At 41.1% G+C, this 19,551-nt stretch overlaps 3 protein-coding genes across 3 annotated transcripts; 2 read left to right on the forward strand and 1 right to left on the reverse strand.

The window, feature by feature from the left end:
* Positions 1-350: 350 nt before the first annotated feature.
* znf648 (zinc finger protein 648) lies at positions 351-4,279 on the forward strand. The gene is made up of 2 exons (XM_018670025.2): positions 351-588; positions 911-4,279. The coding sequence occupies exon 2, from the start codon at positions 1,495-1,497 to the stop codon at positions 2,377-2,379; it is 885 nt and encodes a 294-aa protein (XP_018525541.1). The 5' UTR covers positions 351-588; positions 911-1,494; the 3' UTR covers positions 2,380-4,279.
* Positions 4,193-14,976, reverse strand: sec16b (SEC16 homolog B, endoplasmic reticulum export factor). The gene is given in 27 exon segments (XM_018670024.2): positions 4,193-5,408; positions 5,489-5,538; positions 5,829-5,940; positions 6,027-6,119; positions 6,206-6,301; positions 6,546-6,574; positions 6,684-6,844; positions 6,977-7,121; positions 7,266-7,341; positions 8,197-8,310; positions 8,416-8,553; positions 8,683-8,788; positions 8,971-9,068; positions 9,070-9,083; positions 9,176-9,293; positions 9,428-9,509; positions 10,825-10,922; positions 11,291-11,521; positions 11,612-11,750; positions 11,914-11,975; positions 12,096-12,247; positions 12,339-12,553; positions 13,226-13,328; positions 13,449-13,546; positions 13,964-14,249; positions 14,341-14,415; positions 14,781-14,976. Coding segments are annotated over 24 exon segments (2,769 nt in total). The 5' UTR covers positions 14,236-14,249; positions 14,341-14,415; positions 14,781-14,976; the 3' UTR covers positions 4,193-5,408; positions 5,489-5,521.
* A 1,217-nt stretch (positions 14,977-16,193) lies between these two features.
* Positions 16,194-18,271, forward strand: gadd45ab (growth arrest and DNA-damage-inducible, alpha, b). The gene is made up of 4 exons (XM_018670040.2): positions 16,194-16,359; positions 16,860-16,961; positions 17,073-17,280; positions 17,475-18,271. The coding sequence occupies exons 1-4, from the start codon at positions 16,310-16,312 to the stop codon at positions 17,586-17,588; spliced, it is 474 nt and encodes a 157-aa protein (XP_018525556.1). The 5' UTR covers positions 16,194-16,309; the 3' UTR covers positions 17,589-18,271.
* Positions 18,272-19,551: the final 1,280 nt, after the last annotated feature.

A 19,551-nucleotide genomic window follows, 5' to 3' on the forward strand; every position in this document is an offset into this window, starting at 1 on the left:
AGTAACATCGGTTAGTCCATATAGGATAGTTACTGTCGACTGTGTTAATTGGAGTTCATTAACGTACGTGTGACCTATTGGTTAATTAAAATATCAACAAAACATGAACAATTGTTTTTTCCTTTCAAAACTATGAATTTTGAAACGTCTGTTTTATATACATTGGTTTCAAAAGGCTTCTTTAAACAAAGAAAACTGGCAAGAAACTCACCGGCTACTGAAAGTTAACCCAAAGTTAGCATAAAGATTTGAATACAATGGCCTACTTCTTATGCTAAGAAAAAGTAAGAATGTTTGTGTTTCCACATCTTTACGGGCATTTGAAGATCTCTGGCTCTGACAGTGACTGGAGCGTACTCAACAAGCAATATGAATGGTAAGCTTAGTCAGTGGAAGGTAAGTTGAGCCTGGCTGCGAAGAAATCATTGCTATTGCTGACCAGCAAGATAGATGCTGACCCAGAGACGGCTGCTGCCAAACTCCGCCCGTTAACGCCACTGGACATCTCACATACAGTTATACTAGACCTAGTATAGTATGTCTCTGTGGCATCTCCTGGATTCAACCTGCTCGAATAGAGATCGCAGGGTAAGTAGCTCTAAAAATGTTTTCCGTTCTTGAAGTTAAAATTAACGAGGTCGATTCAATACCTTTTAATTGTATGGAAAGATAAATAAGAACTCTAGGGTGTCAAATGAGTGCAAGGTATAAGGTAATGTTTAGGATAAATCCCAAGAGACTGGTGAATGCAGCTGCAATTTCTTTGTGTTTTATATTACGTATGAAATAAAAACGATTTATTTGTACAAATCCTGACAATATATATTTAGAAAGAAATGGAATTTGTAATTAAACCCATGAGACACTGAGCAGGATGCTGATAAGATATTTTGTGTATTTTATTTTTCAGGTCATTTTAAGGGAGAATTGTGTCAGGAATTCCCAGAGCAGCTTGAAACACATGCAGATGATCTCATGCCCCACTGTAAAAGAGACCATGGCTGAAGAGACATCTACCAGGATGGTTGTTGAAAAATGGAATAAAAAGAAAAATCAAGAAAGACATTGTGGCATTCATTCTCCCCCAACGGACAGACTGTAAGTAATGATCAGAATGTGAAGAATGACCCTTCATTTGGGAGTATTTGTGTAGATGTGAACTCACTCTCAGAGACCAGTGACACTGGGATCCTTTATCTGAACCCTCAAACACCAAACTGGTCTCTTGTGGAGAAGTTTGCCGACCTTTCGCCGGAAGACGAAACAGGAGTCTGTGAGGACCAAGACCACAGCAGTCGAGCAACCAAGAACCACCAAGTGCAAAGAGATGCCTCAGCCAAAAACAGGGCATCTAAACTCAAAGAGCTGAATGTTGAGGAGTATTCTCCAGGTGGAGGTGGGAATAAGACCAGAAAGAAGGATGTGAATAATTCCTCTGTTAAGAAGTTACTTAAAAAGAGTGAAGATAATAAGATTCCTCGACTCTTGGTAGCAATGAAAAAACGTAGTGAGGTTAACGCGGAGCACCGTCCCTTCAAGTGTCCACACTGCCATTGGGCTTTTAAGAAGTTGTGCAACCTGCAGAGTCACTTACAAACACACACTGGCCTCAAGCCACATGTGTGTGATAAATGTGGCAAGGCTTACTCCCATCAGGGCACGCTGCAGCAGCACAAGCGCCTTCACACGGGTGAAAGACCATATCACTGCCCCTTCTGTGTCAAGACCTATATTTGGTCGTCAGATTACCGCAAGCATATACGCACGCACACGGGTGAAAAGCCCTATGTCTGTGACACTTGTGGCAAGGATTTCATTCGCTCCTCTGACCTGCGGAAGCATGAGCGGAACATGCACACCAATGACAAGCCCTTCCCCTGCATGCACTGTGGCAAGACCTTCAATAAACCCCTCTCCCTGAAGCGCCATGAGCGTAAGCACCTGGGTGAAAAGCCTTTCTCGTGCCCTGACTGTGGGAAGGCATTTGCTCTGGCCAGTCGTATGGCAGAGCACCAGAAGATCCACACAGGAGTTCGTCCATATGTCTGCTCGGTGTGCTCCAAGTGTTTCACAAAGTCATCAAATCTGACCGAGCATGAGGCCATTCACAGTGGAGCACGGCCCCATAAGTGCACAGAGTGCGGTGTGGCATTTGCCATGGCCTCCCGCCTCATTCGTCACCAGTATGTCCACAATAAAGAGAAACCCCACAACTGCCCAGGATGCAGCAAGAACTTTAGCCACCTAGCAACACTGAAGCTTCACCAGGAGCAAACCTGTGCTGGGAGGATCTTTGTCTGTGTGGAGTGTGACAAATCTTTCCAGTGTGCTGCAAAGCTTGCACAGCATATGCTGAACCACAGGGACATGAATGTCTGAGTCTGTTAAAAGACAGGTACTGTACACATCCATCTCTGTACAACTACTGTTTATTCAAATTACCACTGCATATCTAAATGAAGTAATATAATATTGTATTAATTTCAAATATTCAGTTCCAGACATCAGATCCATTCAAGGTCATAGGAAACCAGTTAATTTAAAGTGAGTGATTACAAAAGCATTAGACCCTTTTTAAAGTGACAATTAACACTCATTTGGAAGTTCATCAGGAACACCCAGCTAAAACTAATGCGGTTGAATCAACAGCACCACAGTGACCACACAGCTGAATCAGTGCCTGTGTAAAAAAGTTTCAATACCATCTGAACATTCTAACCATAATGAAGGTTAGTAATACATACAACATTGCTATTTTGCATTTAGGGAATTCAGGCAGTTTATCATGACAAATGGCTATCAGTGATGTAGCATGCCAGGGTCAGTCCTAATCTGGTGGGCAAGGTGGGACATTCTGACTCAGCCCAAGTAGGGGTTGTGCTGAGCACGGTATTAAACATCCTAATTTAATATCAGTGACATAAACATACAGTAAGTGACAACTTTCATTTATATGGTGGACAACTGGAACATTATTGTGTCTTTGATGGATGGAGGGAAGGCTTAATGCTGTCATTCCATATCCTTGAATCTTTGTTTACAGTTGTCCAGTTTTTGGTGGTTTCACTTTTTCTTGATGCACAAGCAGTGGCTGCAAAAACATGATTTAACATTGTCATAAACCAATCGTAACTTGGGAAGAAACCCCTGACTCGTTACTCTGACTACACTGACAGACAAGAGTAGTTTTTAAAGGTTCAGGGAAGCCAGCTAATTAGTGAGCCATTGCTTTTTGCCAGGAGATGTTGCTATGTGAGGTTGGTGCACTGTTATTTTGTCCTCACTGTTCTTTGTACTCATGTTTAGAATGAGTAGAAAGCACCATGTGTTTGACAACACAGTTAATTCCATGCTGGAAGTTTAGTTTGATATGTGATTTTATAGTTAAGGTCTTTCCTTTAGTTTAATTTGTATTACAGACATAGCAATTTAAACATATTCTAAAATTTACCATGCATGATATATCAGCTGCAAATCTGTGGTTTTTTAATCATTCTGCCAAATGCACAAGAATGTTTGGTTTGTATGAGCATTTGGTTTAAGCAGAAGCTCAAACTCCAATTAATAAAAGCAAACCAACATTGTAAATCTGTAGTGTTAGAATTTACTGTGAAGGTGAATCTCAATAAAAGTTTTCTACCAAACAGTAATCAGAACGTCATCAGGCCACTTTCTTTCTTACAGAGGAATCATTTAAAACCAAGACACAGCAAATTCATAAAACCATGAATTTTTCAAAACTTTGGGAAAAAAGTCTTCACAAGCAATTATTTCCAAAATGAAGAGAAGGTCTGAATCTTTCAGCATCTTTGACTCTTTGGTGATGCCACATTTTGGATGCCACTTGAAAGAGTCTTTTATAAAGCTGTTCATTCTGAATGTGTTTATACTCTGACATGTTACTGACAGGCATGAGTGGTGACACACATCTTGGTTGTCTGTGTGTGCTGGATTCTCGGCCAGTGTGTCCCACTCACACTTGGCTACTGCAGACTAATCGTAAAAGGAGACAGCACCTGTCATGTTGTCACTTACTCTACATTAAATGGGAGGCCCCTTTTGGAGTGCCAGCTATTTCTTGGCGCCCTGTATTTATATAATATGTGATTTTAACTGTATCAAAAAAACATATGGAGACAGTGAGTACAGCTTTTAACATTTTATAATACTGAGAAATTACTCTGAGTCAGAATTGCACAGATATACTTGTAATTAATACATTTAATGTGCTGGTACAGATGTACAAAAATCATTCACATATGTTGTCATACATAGTAAAGACAGTTGCAATTACAACAAAAACTTGTTTACAATGTGATAGGGTTATAAAAAGATTGTTCTAGAATTTATTCCAAGAATATATATTACTATGTGTTTTATATACACTGTGAAGGGCCTCCACTAGCTTTGTCCTCACACAAACATTTACATATCAGGGCAATCAACAAGGCCCGTTCTCGAATGAAGGCACTGCAGATATCATCAGCATATGAACAGTTTGATTCTATACATGTCTGCTGTAGGGCATGCTGGCTGTTTGTCTGGCAGAGGTCTTTCCCAATTGCCCCTCCCCCCAACCATGTGGCATCATCCTACCTGGCAGCATGACAACATGGGGACACACTCCTCCATTTTTGCATGAAACTATTCCACTTTACAGATGTAAAAACAATCAAAGATCATTCATTCTGTGCTATCATTTACAAGCCTCAGACAACAAACTCTCCTTACTCAGCTTAGACGATTAGAGCTGGGTTACATTTTTAACTTGTATCCTATTTGTATTTAAACATTATTTCTGATATATTGGGTAATTGTGTTTATGTGCATAGATATGATACAATGGGATTGGATTTCTAACTTAAATTTAGCTGGTGGATAAGGTCTTGCCCTATATAGCATGGATAATCATTTTGGGGTGATCCGAGCTGTGAGAGTGCCGATGATACTGATACTCAGTGGGCACTTACGCAGGTGGTCACAGTTGAGCCAGCTACTCCAAACTTTTTCCTGCCACACTAAAGCTTCCCTCAGTGTTATTGCTATTGATGGACCAGGTCAAATCGCTCATACATAAGTGGTTACTGGGGTCACTTAAGATTTCCTTTCCCTCAAATATTCCCTGCTTTTGCAAAGTCCAGCTCAGCTGTTTTAGTTGCTGCAATATGAGTTACTGTGCCAGGTCATGCCAGAGTATTTCTGTATCTGACATGATGGTGGGCAAGCTGGGTTGGGGGTTGGGGGTTGGGGGTGGGGTTTGAAAGGGCACCCTTAAAAAAGAAATGTGGGCAGTGGTCAGTGGTATGGATCTTATTGGTGCTCCTCCAAGCTCAGGTAGAGCTCTCTTTAGACATATACCACTGTTAAGGTGTGAGATCCTTACTTTGGTTTTAGTGATGTCTGTGATCCTGCAAACACATAAGAGATTTATCCTCAAGAAATCTTTATGATAGTACAGATCTGTTTATCTTGATGATACTTGTTTTACCTGTAATGCAGGTTAGTGGTCTTTTCAAGGTTTCTACCCCAGCTGCTGGCCTATGGGGGAGAGAGATATATATAGAGAGAAAAAGATCATATTTGCATGGTTTAATATATGGTAAAATATCATTAGTGACAGCCAAACCACTGCAATATGTTCAATGTCAGTACTAAAAAAATGCAAGGCGCGTATCCTGACTGTACCTCAGCCAGAATATGAAACTGGACACGGTGGTCAGCAAATGTGTTAAAGACAGTGGCACAGAAGAGACACAGTTTCTCTAGAGGGGGCACTGACCTCAAAATTCTACATTGTGATATATTCTGTAAATTATCATATAGCTCACCTGCTTTCCTTGAGAAGGGATTGATGCCAGCAGAGGAGGGCTGGCATGGAATCATGTTTCGAGAGACAATGGCAGATGGGGGAGGAGGACAGAAGCCAGTTGTGGGTGGTGCCTAAGAAAATGTGCAAAAATATAAACCTTACATCATGTAATTGAAAATGTGATTAAAAGTATAATCTATATCTACTCAAATCTTACTGTCTGAGTCGGGCCTCCCTGTTCTGAATTCTCCTTTTGGACATCTTTGGGTTTTGATTTGAACCAACCACCGAACCACCCCGTCTTGGTGCTCTGCATATAACACAGAAAAAAGTGGCTCACGTCAAATGACTCTAATGTGGATTAACAGGTGTTACTATGACATGGGATCCACCCACCTGTTTGGGTAGCTCGTTCGTCAGCTCAGAGGACTCTAAACCTTGTGGGATGCTCTGCTGGCTTTGTCCCTGGTGACTGATGTCAACCTCCAGCATCTTCAAATTCAGGTAAATACACATACATACACAACAGATATCCAGGTAACACTTGGAAACACTTCTTAATGCCCCATACACCAAGAGAGGTTAAAATCTTAGAATATTGAACTTCTTAGCAAAGACTTAAATTTTAGCAATAGAAATTAATCCAGAGATAAACATGACAAATGTGAAACCAAGAGGTTGCCATCTTTCTGTCCCTTTTTTTTAATCAGTGTGAAACATTACAAACATTTCTCACCATGCCTGTTCCAGAAGATGACCCACCCCCTGGAGGAACAGTGAAATAAAAATATCACACACAAGCAGACTCCTCACTACCCATAGTGAATATCTGAATAGAGAAAAGAATGAACACTCTCTAAGATTAAATTCTCACCCTCTGCTGCTGATGATAGATTACTCAGAGGACAATGTGGCGAGGCAGTTCTGACTTCAGCACTATCTGTGTTATGATAACTGAAGTCTTGGCTTGTGGCCACTGTGGGCACTGTGGGAGCATAAACTTGGTTTACTGGCATTGGAGGATTGGCGCATGGCCTAGACAGAGCAACAGAGAGAGGATGGTGATATAACAGGGTCTTTTAAGACTAGATATCAAATGCGTAGTAAGAGTTTTTATCTATGAGGCTGACACAAGTGGATAAAGGCATGCTGCTGCACTTTTTGTACCAGTCCTGAGCTCCTCTGGTGTCCCATGATAATGCTGTCATTTCCTCAGGGTTTCCTTCAGTCTGATGGACAAAGCTCTCTTGATCCTCACTGGCTCTGTAATAAAGGAGTTCAGGCTCAGGACTCTGGTCATCCAGGCCAAATTCTGGAGAAAGAAAGAGAAACAAACCTTAGTATTAAGCATTTTACTTAGGTATTAGTTGATGTACATGAAAGAAGATACTGCTCTCTGGCTGGGAGACAGGCCACACAGTAGATAAGTCAAAGTAATGAGGAGGCTAAAAATTACCTGAGTGCACTTTGCTGTCGTCATGGGCCAAAGCAGGTGCTGGCTCGTATGTTTCAGTACAGTCACAACTCCCCGTCTGAGCAAAATATTAAGGTTAGACATGTACAGTAATTTTAGTGTCTGTACAAGACTCAGAATCTGCATTTAGGCACAGCAGTGCTTTGAGTTAAACTGCAGTCCCTAGAGCGTGGCTAAAATACGTTTTACTGCACAGAAAAAGACATTGTGGAAGCAAACTGAACAACACAGTAAATTGTAAATGGAATAAAAAGTTTCCAATACTAAACATGCTCATCTAGCATTTAGAGACAAGAATTAAGGGCAACAGTTATTAGTTTGAGCATAAAAATGACTAAGTCATGATATGAAATACTAACAGTAAATCCAGTACACCTGTACAGACTGTGTTCTGTGCCAGCCATCTACAGAGGATTTCAAAGGCACGAGCAGAAATCTATGGTCTTTTCCTGTAGTTTTCTTACTCAACTAGGCTACGAATTGTGCCTTAGATAGTTGCATATTTTTGTCTCTTCCCATGGCTTGTTTGAACAAAAAGACCTACTTTGTCCAACAACATCATGTGCACCTGCATTTATGAAAAAGTATGTACAGCAATTAGTAATTAAAAACAAATTTAACATGCCCATGGTGGGTACCAGACGACACTGGCCTAATTCAGGCACTGATGTGGGGGAACAAAGCAGCTTTGCCAGGTACAATTAATTCACTAGTCACTTCTGGGAGCAACTGGTATCCAACAGGTTGTTGTGACTACTGCTAAAACTGAATCGTGATAACATAAATCAAAAACAGTTTGGCCTCATTTTCATACTTCTCCACATTCTTCTGTTACAGCACTGTGATCAGATGCTTTTACTCTCAGACAGAGGTAAACATTGTGTGAAATAAAAGCAGCAGAGAAGCTGACCACCTGGAAACTGTGATGCCTAGCACGCAGCTGTTGGAGCCAGTCGGGTTCCAGCTCGGCTCCACAGACACCTGCTTCACTGAACTGACCCTCAGAGTGTCTCAGTCTGTCTGCCAGCTGCAGGAGAAAACATACATTCAGTATAGCCATGTAGACTTTCATAGACAGACTACCAATCTGATTAGAGTGGTCAAATATGCAAGCCATAATAAGTATGTATACCTTAATAACCTCGCCAGTCAGCACAAAGAAAGGCTCCCTCTGTCTGAGGATTGTCTGTCCTACCACCTCACAGTAATGGAAGGCCTGAGATGAAAGCCCACAATCCAACAGTCGACTGGCATACAGGAACTTATACACCTGACCACAACACAACTAATATTCAGCATCACATACATGTTAAAGTTACATTTCTTTATCTGAAAGAGGCAAATACCTTAGGCTTATTTAAAGGTCAAGAGTTAAGATCTGATGTAATTGAGTGGCTACCTGGAAAGATGGTATTGAAAAGCTTTTGCCCCCAAGTGTCTGGCAGTACTCATACAACTCAGTGCACTGGATGGCAGAGTTTGTGGCAAAGTATTTAAAAGATTGCCTGAGGAAAAGGAGAGGGAGACATTAAAACAAGGAACATTAGAAGAAATTTACCTATTGACTTTCTGGTGGTGATTTATAAAATCACTCATATTGCCGCTCTCAGTCCTACATCTCCTTCAAAAGTATGACTAGATTGACACCTATTAGTAGCAGTAGCACCAAAGAGCAGGGACAGCTCACCTGTGGCTGCTGCTGAGAAGCACCAGTCTCTCTGCCTTCTGTGTGAACGCCCCAAAGGGAACACTGGCTGTCAGGTAGCACACATGGGCGGCATGTAGGTAGGCCTCTGGAGGCTGCTCGAGGAGGAGAAGCACAAAACAATCAGCTCTTACGTCTGCACAGGAACATCATCACAAACTGTCAGTCTGTGACAGTGTGTCTATACCGAGTGTGTCTCCCATGGTGATGATGGCCTTCTGATGGATAGCAGGATATCCCGTCTCATTGGAGAGTATGACGGCCAGATGGGGCCTCCAGTCTCCCAATTTTTCATTTCCACAGCACTGGGCACAGAACATCACTATCAACACTCTTAACGGCTAACAAGTTACACATTGACATGAGATTTAGAATAAAGTTAATTAAATTGTGACGATTGGGTTGTTTGAGCATTTAAATGATGTCTTGCATGTTTTACCGTGGCTACAGCAGGGATTCTCCCAGACAGCAGCTGGAAGAGAGTCTGGAGAGGATCACTGGCCGTTAGCTGGCCTGTAAACCTGCAAATAGAGCACTTTGTGGTATTGCACATTGTAATCAAGTCTTTATTACATACTAGCAGCAGAGTCACCGTACTAAAACTGGACCCATTACATTTAAAGAACATTCCTACTGCTGCTCTGTAGAGAAATTATACACCATGCGTATAGATCATATTCTGCCCCTCTTGTCAATCACAAATTAAAATCAGCCTTTCAGCCCTGCCCTCAGACATTCCTCTACTGACAGCCTGACATATGCTGCTGGAGGACATATTGCTGATGCCAAAATAGTCTGTAAAATGGATTGGGTTACATGATAACTATTTCACATAACCTGCAGTTTAGTGATTTTTCCATACTGGATGATTTCTCTGAGACAGGTGCACAGAGATCAAAAGGCTTTAACTGAACTGTGATAAATGTCAAGCCAGATGATTGAAACTGTAATGGTCTCTTTTCTGTGGAGTACCCAGTGCAACTCCATGATAAATTCAAGGTGGAATTGGGCTCACAAGAAAAACAGACTATCACTGATAAATGAATGATAAATTTCATCTTTAAATACATGTGTTTCAGAATTAGAAATACATCCCTCAGCACTGATCAACAAATATTATAACAATTAAGAATATAAAACTTTTTTTAAACACTTTTTTTTCAAAATGTTTATAAAAATGAAGCCATGTCAAAGTGTTCCAGAATTCTAATCTCTTCCTGTTGTTACTGTAATCACCTTCTACACATTCTAAATAAAGCACAGTATTTTTGGACACAGGGCTGTGGGAAAAGCACAGGACTTGTTGGATGGAGTAAGATACCATGTGCTACACAAGTGTCATAAGTGTCACAGTGTGACGATCTGTGCGTCTATAACTCTGTCCCTAGATGTAACTGCAGCCGGATACTATCAGTGTGCAATCAGCTGATCATAATTCATTAGTAAACTGTCTGAACATCTCTTCAGGGGGCCTACATGGAAATATTGACTGAATGTGTCATGGTCATGTTAAGTTCCATAAATTCACAAAACAAATCTACAGCCATGCTAGCAGCTCTGCGAGGCTGTGCTTAAGTACAGTACTGCTCTGCTAATTAGCACTAAACTAACATAGCTGAGGCTGATGGGAAAGTTCTTATTATTGAAGCTATTTGATCATAAACAAAAGTATTATAAAGCTGTGCACATACTCCAAATACAAGTGACTGAAATACTGCCCCTATCTGCCTGCAGCTGTAACACAAGTTCAAAGCCAACCATAATTACTGCTGGTGTGCAGAGTTGTATACTGATTTCTTGCAGCTTTCATGTCTTAGATGACTTTGCTTTTCTCACCTGCTCAGCACAGTGGTATAGGACCTGTTGTCCATTTTGCTGGCCAGAAAAAGTGCATGTCCCCACAGGCCGGTGCTCATAGCTGACTCCAAGGCCTCCTGGAAAACAGAGGGGAAAGAGTAAGGAGACAAGCACGCTTATCTCAACACAGTATGACATCCATAGCAACTAGTATTACGCAGTAGTTTTTGTCAACCGGGTTAGTGCTGTATCTGGGATGACCTTTCTAATGTTGACCTGTGCTTATAGCTATGAAACCATTCATTCCTCCTTTATTTTTAAAGCCCTAATCTGAGGTTTCTTGATTGGATGACAGTCACAGCCTAATAAAACAATTCATCAATTGACAGTTAATCATGTAGTGGTAACAAACCAAACACATCATAAAAACACATTTACATCCTGTACCAGAGATATCTTATAATACAGAGAACATCAGATGATTAGTGATTAGAAAGGTAGAAACCTTCTTTCTTCCAGCCAGCAGCAGTTGAGTGTAGCTCTGCAGGGCCTTCTCAGAAGTCTCAGAGCTGAAACTGCTCCAGTTTCCTGTGAGCAGGTCCTCTCCTTTTTGAGGCGGCGCTTCAGTATTTGTGCTCTCACTGAAGTCAATGAGTGTGGGAGCATCTGACTCCCAGCTTCCATCTGAATGTGAGCCCTGCATCAGCAGTTCTGCAATATCTGATCCAACTATTTGCTGAAACAATGGAAATTTAGTGAGAATTGTCAGAAAAAAAACATGATAATTGCTCTGATGTTATTTGATGACAACTCATGATGCTCTTACTCCGTTCTGCCTGCAGAGAAGTATCAGTAGATTCCACAAGAGGGCAGCAGAGCTCTTTTCCTGCAGCTTGTCGTCTCTCATGCAGGTGCCTGACTTCTGGTGGGCAAACTCTATAGCATCCACTTTGTGCAAATCTTCCCTTCAGAAATATGACAAACTATCAAATTCATACAACACTGAATGTGAAATAAAATAAAATAAAATCTTTCATAGAGATAAACTATTTCAGGTTTGTCATTCTCAACAGTGGTGATTTAGTGATTACCATTTTCAGAATTACACCACAAGTAAGAAAGCACTACCTAGTTAGTGGACCAGGAAAGTTTCTCATCTCCTGCTGTTCCTGTGTCTCACTCAGAATGACCTGTGCAGGTGAAGACAAAGATTATCTTTTGCAGTCTTATTCAAGAAAACAGCTCTGGTTGCTAAAAACAAGAAATTTTAATGTTACAGTGTTATCACCCCAGGCTAATGCTGAACCTACTTCCAGGCTGTGGATTTCCAGCTGGCTGACGTTCTCCTGTGTGGACAAGCCTGGAGTGACCCGAATCAGCTGGCCTGCAGGTCCGAAGCTGACTACTGCATGAGGGATTGAGTACTTCAGAGGAGCTGAGGTCTGATGCCCAGGTCCATGCTCTGAGGAGATATGATGCATAAAAGAACATGGGTCATGATAAACTCTAAGTGAGGTGGACGTGAGGGACAACAGCTTTAACTGTACCCTCACCTGCATCAGATGTGTGACCGGGCTGTGGGACAGGGTCACTGTGTTCAGCTCCATTAATGTACTGACTCAGTTCATAGCTGCTGGAAGATAACCCTGAGGTTCTGGAACTTTCTAATGTCCCAAGGTAATAAGAGGAAACCTCTTCATTCTCCTTAGAAGGATTTTCCTCGTAGTCATTGAGGTAATTCTGGGTCTTGTCTCTCCCTTGGTCATACCTGGAAGAAATTAAGGAATAATGTGTTATATTTCAATATAACTACATGTCATTCTTCTATTACATCTCCTTATACATTATTATTTTAAAAGAAGTTGTGAATATATTGACATATAAATCGAAAGATTTACTGGTTTTACCACTGCACCACAGCCATTTTTTCTGTTACAGTATATATAATATTATTATAGATTATATTATACCATTTGATTTCCATTTGGAGTGGTAGTGGGCAAAAATACTACAGAAATTGCATACATCACCAACCTTTCCACAATAAAAAATTAAAAATAGGATTTATTAGCTTACTACTCTCAAATAGAGCTGCAACTGATGGTTATTTTTCACTGATTAATGTGGTGATTGCTTTCTCAGATTAGCAATTTGCTATCACAATTTCTGAGAACCCAAGCCCAACCCAAGATGTCTTTTTCTTTAAATTGTGTTACCAAAAGTCCAAAACTCAAAGATAATCAGTTTACTATCATAGAAGACTAAGAAATCCAGCAGATACTCAGATCTGAGAGGCTGAGACCAGTAAATTCTTGACATTTTTCCTCTTAAGTGACTTTTCAGTTTTCTGTTGAACGACTTATGGGTTAATCATAATAGTTGCAGCTCCAGTCTCAAGCAAAGCAGATGACTTTCATAGAAGTAAAATATTGTTCTTCACCTGTACTCCTCTGAGTAGGAGCTCCCTGAATGTTCCTGCTTGTGTTTTCTGTCATGGAAACGCTCTGTTCCCCATGAGTCTTGGGGACCCCAATGGCCGGCATCTTAAAGTGAATAATACCATACAGAACAGTACCATTTTTTTTGTTTAACCAACACGTAGAGTGTAGCACATTGTCAGTAAAAGCTTTGTTGTCAAACAGACTTGTTTTGTGTAATGGTACCTGGTCGTCCATGCTGTCCTCTGTAGTAGTCATGGTCATAATAACCATAGTGGTCTCTGTAGTCCCAGTGGCTGTGGGGTGGGTAGTCATACCCATGCCTGGAAATAAAGGGCCTCTAATCACTTCAATGCATTCATTCACTTTCTTCACCTATGAAAATATGGATATACGGTATTCAAAATCTAACAATTATTTTGAGGTTAAGAGTGTTCCCCTTCTTCCTTTAACCTTTTTCATTGTGACAGGTGTCTGGTGAGTATCAGCAGCAGGAAGGCAAACATGCACTCAGCCCAATGGATTACATACTCGAGTCTGGGCTTTTGCACCAACATGCTCTTCCAAGACCAGTACACCATACTACAAGTATTAAACCCTTTGTGTTTACAGTGCATGACTGCATACATCCTAATATTAAGTTGTTCTTATAGTAAGGGAAATCAGTGTGAGATTTCCTACTAAGATCATTAATAGACAACTCTCTCCCATAGGATTTAAAGTTCTGTAAACGCACACACCTGGACTGGGGTCTCTGATGTTCTGGTCGCCCATAGCCATACGGATACTGGTGGGAGTTGTAAGGATACTGCTCTGGTCTGGCAGGAGGACTGGTGAAGTGAGCGCTGTAACGGGGATCAGGATGAGCCCAGTGCCTGTCCCTCTCTCTGGGGTCTGATGGTGGGTAGCTCTGATCCCTGTCCTGCTGAGGATATCTGTAGTAGTCCTCTCTGTCTTTGGCTCTGTGGGAGGGACGGCCAGAGTCGGGCCAGGGGTGACCTCTGTGATCCATGACGACCCCTACACCTGAGAAGTTTGCAAATCTGTTTCTAGGAAATCCAATTTCAAAGTAAAATCTGCAAGAAGAAATGTGTATAAACGTTATTTGGGTACTTACAGCTTACATGTGCCAGACGCAGTCAAAGTACATTCACGACTGCCACATCATTTCACTGGGGACTCACAACATGAGCTGATAACAAGTCAGAATGATAACAGGAGGATAAAGTTCACAAAATACTGTGACCCATATAACTATAAGAGTTATTGTTACATAAGAGGGTACATTTTCCGAGCGAGAAATAAATAAATAATTTTTACAAAAAGGCTTCAAAAAATAATTTTAAACTTTTTTTAAAAAATCGACATCATCCCATGTATGTGCATAATGCTTCATCTCCGCTGTGTTTGCATTGTGTATCCCAGCCTGTGTATTCTCAGTGAACTGAAAGTAAACAGTGGAGCACGCCCTGAGGAGTTTGACAGCTGCAGTCCCACAAAGCAGGAAAAGAGGAAATCACGTCAATCTTTATGCGAATTATGAAAAAACAAAAGTACCGTCAGTCTCCTCTGTGTCAATTCCACTCGACTATCCGTGGACTGTAGGTGACATGAGGGGAAAAGTACATCTTTGAAGTGTTGAGTCCTGCCACGTTGCCGGTAGGAAGGATGTAGAGGACGTTCAGCGTTACTCAGAGTCGGCTGGTCTCCGGTCTGTCTTAGTAATGTTACAGGGATGACGGTCACAAGGAAACTGATTCCGAGTCAGTGGTAACAACTTAGACTTTTTTTGTAGTGGAAAAACTTTCACCCTAAATCCCCACTAGAGGCTCTCTAGCACGTTTTACATTCTGAGGTGAAAAGTGCAACATCTCCTGTCTACAGAGACGGTCCTGTATACTCAGTCTGCCTATTTTACATGACATTACACTATATGTTTACTTCTATATTTCTTATATCCACAGTCTCAGTTTGTTGCATTCTCATGGTCCACCAACATATTTCATATCCCATGTTCCATATCTGTTGACCTTGTCCTCAGCCACTGCATTGTACATACTTTAGCTCTGTAATTTCTATTCTGTTTTGCCTGAATTGTTTCCTTATGATTTAAGAAAGTCCATCTTTGTATTTTTGACAATTTCATCAAAACTATGTATTATAGAGTTTCAGTAAAACATTTATAGAAATGGTAAGTAAACAAGTTGTGTATTACTATGTGTATGAATCAAATCTTTTTAGTTTTTATAGTTTATATTTTAACTAACAAAAAATTGTCTTTCTCACAGTTTTGAAGAGGAGGATATAGAGGACAGTTGTTGCACTGCAATACACCTTCAGATTGTCACAGATTTCAGACTGGCATAAAACTAAAAAATTAAAACTCAAATTTCAAAGTGTCAAATAATGTGAGACATTGGTAATTATTGAAATAAATGACTCCACTTTATCAAATTTAGTAACTATATTAATAAAATGTACAATAACCCCTGTTTCAGTTCATTTCATTTTCTGTTAGCCATATGACATTCTTTGTATTAATGTGAACCTAATCTAACCTAACATAATCTAGTTTTTATGAATTCTTTTTTGTGTGTGTGATTAGTAAAAGAAGTCCACGTTTGACAAAATGTCTTTCACTCCTGCTGACAACATATTTTGCAGTTACTGAACCAACATAACATGTATAAACAACAACAGGGTTATTTATCACTGAAAACCCGTACGTTGCCATAACTTTCATCATCTGGCGAGGAAGATGACTAAATATTGCTGATGTGTGACTACGTGAACATGAGCAAGTATTTGGAAATATGGCTTCATTTTGAATATGACAGTGGCTGTAATTGCGAGCTCGCGGCCACAGGATGTCGCAACATTCACAAAGACTACATGGAAATGTGTTTCAAGAGGAAAAAAGCATTTCCAGTGTGACCAATGAGATCGGTTTATGCAAATGAGTTGTGAGCACGCAGCGTTTTACTAGTGGAAACACAGCAGTTACCGGTCAGACAGAGAGAGAACCTCAACACACACACGAGACCGCACGCTCCATTCTGGACATTGTAGGATACAAAGCCGCTCGGATGTGCAATATGACTTTTGAAGAAAGCAGTGGAGATAATTCTTCAGAAAGGTTAGCATGTGCTGTTTTCTTTGCACTTTATGCATTTGCTCAGGTTGCAGCTTGTTTTTGATGCGAACTTTTAACCCGTTTTAACCGCTGCAAATACTTTAGCTTGGACATGTTTCATCTCACTATTTTACTCTTTTTATTACACTATTTTCGTCAGTTCTGCCTGTTGTTTAACGTTGTTAGGTCACACACTGTATTGTCAGTTAACATAAGTTCAACGTCCAGCTAACGTCAACGTCAAGCTTTAATTATGCTATTTAGCAGTTTTTGCTAACGTTAAGGTCCGTTCGTTATGTTGGTTTGATAAACAGAGATGCTCTTACTGCCCTGTCTTTGTACACGTTGCAGCGTGTATCACACTTGTAACATTGCATCATTAGATATCATCTCATATGAATAACTATTGGTTGACCTGGGCATAAACAGTCAGCTGTCACAGTGTGATAGTGTTTTTTGTGAGTTTATTTGTTAATACATGTTTTCCATTTTTGTTTCCTTAGGATGGAATCGGTGGCTAAAGCATTAGAGGAGGTCCTGAGCTCTGCATTGCCTCAGGGTTGCATCACTGTTGGAGTCTATGAGGCAGCAAAGTCACTAAATGCGTAAGTTAAAAATAGCATTACCGCTGTAGCTCCGATAAATCCACTTAGGATGGGTGTGAGATAACTATATTTTCGTTTCCCTTTCCTTACAACTCTCTTTGTTTCTTTCAGGGACCCAGACAATGTGGTGTTGTGTCTGCTGGCCACAGACGATGAGGAGGATGTGGCTCTCCAGATTCATTTCACCTTAATCCAGGCATTTTGCTGTGAGAATGACATCAACATCCTGCGTGTGAGCAACTTGAGGCGCCTTGCAGAAATCCTTGGTGGAGTGAAACCTGGAGGGGAGCCCATGGACCTGCACTGTGTTCTTGTTACGGTAAGTTCTGTTACTCATCTCTTGCTATGGAGCTGCAGGACATTGCTCACTTCCTGAGGTTGTGCTGGAATTAGTACCTAGGCCTTTGTCATTCTTGCAAGGAATTGTTACTAGTTATGGTTGTGCAATCGGAGTGCACACTCTGCACATTCATAAATCAGCAGATGGTAACTGCTTTGTCCCCTCTCCTGCAGAATCCTCAGTCATCACTGTGGAAGGACCCTGCACTGAGCAAAGTGAACAGATTCTGCAGAGACAGTCGCTGTTTGGATCAATGGGTGCCTGTTATCAACCTGCCCGACCGATGAAACTGCTTGGAATATTAATGTATTGTGTGCATTGGGGGAAAAGTAACTTCACCAGGCCTGTGTTAATGTCTGTGTTGGACTTCTTTGGATAGCGCCCCAGGGACAGAGATGGGAGGGGCAGAAAAAAAAAGAACAGAAGGAAGAGAGACAGTTCCAGCAACTTTACCAGGTCAGGGTGAACTCGTGGGCCAAGGAAGAGTGACTCAGCAGTCTTGGTTCCAGGATTTCCAGCGTATGACTACGCCTTTCTCTGCCGAGATAGAAGCCTTTACAGGAAACTGAATCATGTGAGTGGACAGGCTCACATGGTGGTGAGCAGAAGCGTGGGGCTGGGGGGGAAGCACACAGAGAGCTTCAGTTGACAAGACTCCCAAGAATTGGACCACGCTGGAGTGGACCAGTCAGAGCGTCTCAGCTTGGAGAATTTAACATGAAAATTTGACCAAATCCAAGCATTTCTTTAACAGCACATTTATTTAATAGTATTTAAGACTTGTCACTTTGATAACTCAAAAGGGAAACTTTTCACAGTTTGTTGTTATTATTATATTAGGGGCAATACAATGTTTAGACTTGTCCACTAACTGATGTTTTTATGTGTTATTAATTTAATGAATTATATTTATTGTGCATAGTTCATAGAATTTGTTAAGTTGAATGAAATAAACAAACAACCAACAGTTCTCCAGGTGGTTTTGCCTTAATGATTTCCTGGTACAACAGGTTTAGCCTGCTTGTAGGAAGTCACACTGTACAGAGGAATAGTGCATGCCTCTCATGCCCAGAGCCAACTCAAATGAAGCAATGTGTTGCCCCACAGGGTTTAGATATTGGCCTAGCATGTCACTGGGCAGGCTAAAGTATTTACTCAGCATATTTCTATCTTTTTGTGTCTCTTGGACCAACAGCAAGATTGTTTTGTGTGTTTTTTTTTTGTTTTTTTTTAGTCTGCTACAATATTTTCCACTTTTTACTTGAGTCAAAAGTATTGTTATAAAGAATTTAAAGTAGTCACCTATTCTGGGCTAAATCTGTCATAAGCAGGAGATTCCTTGAAATCTGCTTACTCCTGCATGGGAACTCTGGTAAAATGTGACCTTTTGCACATTTTCAAGATCTAGTTACATTGAGGGGAGGAGTATTCCCATTGTAGCTGAATCTGTGTGGGATGGGGCTTGTCGTGACCGCTCATTTTTCACAGCCCTCTGCATCTACGCAATCACAGCTAAATTTACTGCTGAGCAGATTAAAAATAGCAGAGGCAAGGAGAGAAAAATCCACACTGAAGACCCATTTCAGGCCGCTAACAGAGAAAACCAGAAGTTATTGGTGCTTGCGTAGAATGGGGAGGGACAAAGCCTTTTACACAGAGGGTCAAGAGACAATGGATGGGTGAGTCAGGGCTATTCAGGTCTCCATTGCTAGAGCTGTACAGTACTTTAGCTCCAGGGCTAAAAATAGCTGCATGAATAGAGGCGTTCCCCCTGACCACTGACACACTGACAATAGTAACACTTGTAATTAACAGGCAGTGTACGCAGTGAGGCTGGCCTGTTGCAGAGATGTCAGTGTGCAGCCCGGGATGTTAGGACAGCAAACTGCCATGGTGGTGCTGTCAGTTTTGTAGAAAGCAGATGAGGAAAAAATCTGGGTCAGGACTGACTAGAAGACTGGAAAGGAATGTAGGGTGTGACAGTAGCTGGAGGCTCTGAGGACATGTTAAATTGACTGAGGGTAAAGGGTGCCATTTGCAAACGTGACAAAATGTGCGCTGAGGCTAAAACATGCAGATCTACACACCACTGAACAGATGTTAGAGTCACTTCAGTCCCACAGTCTGTGACAGAACACTCTGGTCACAGTTTTCCAATGACACTGTAGTTTTGCTGCTGTCTTTCTTTAGGAAAGTGGCCAATCAGCAAACTGGATACATTTTTAGTACCAAGTGAGACACAAATATGCC

This window comes from Lates calcarifer, linkage group LG17 (assembly GCF_001640805.2).
Source record: "Lates calcarifer isolate ASB-BC8 linkage group LG17, TLL_Latcal_v3, whole genome shotgun sequence".
In the NCBI taxonomy this organism is placed as follows: Eukaryota; Metazoa; Chordata; class Actinopteri; family Centropomidae; genus Lates; species Lates calcarifer.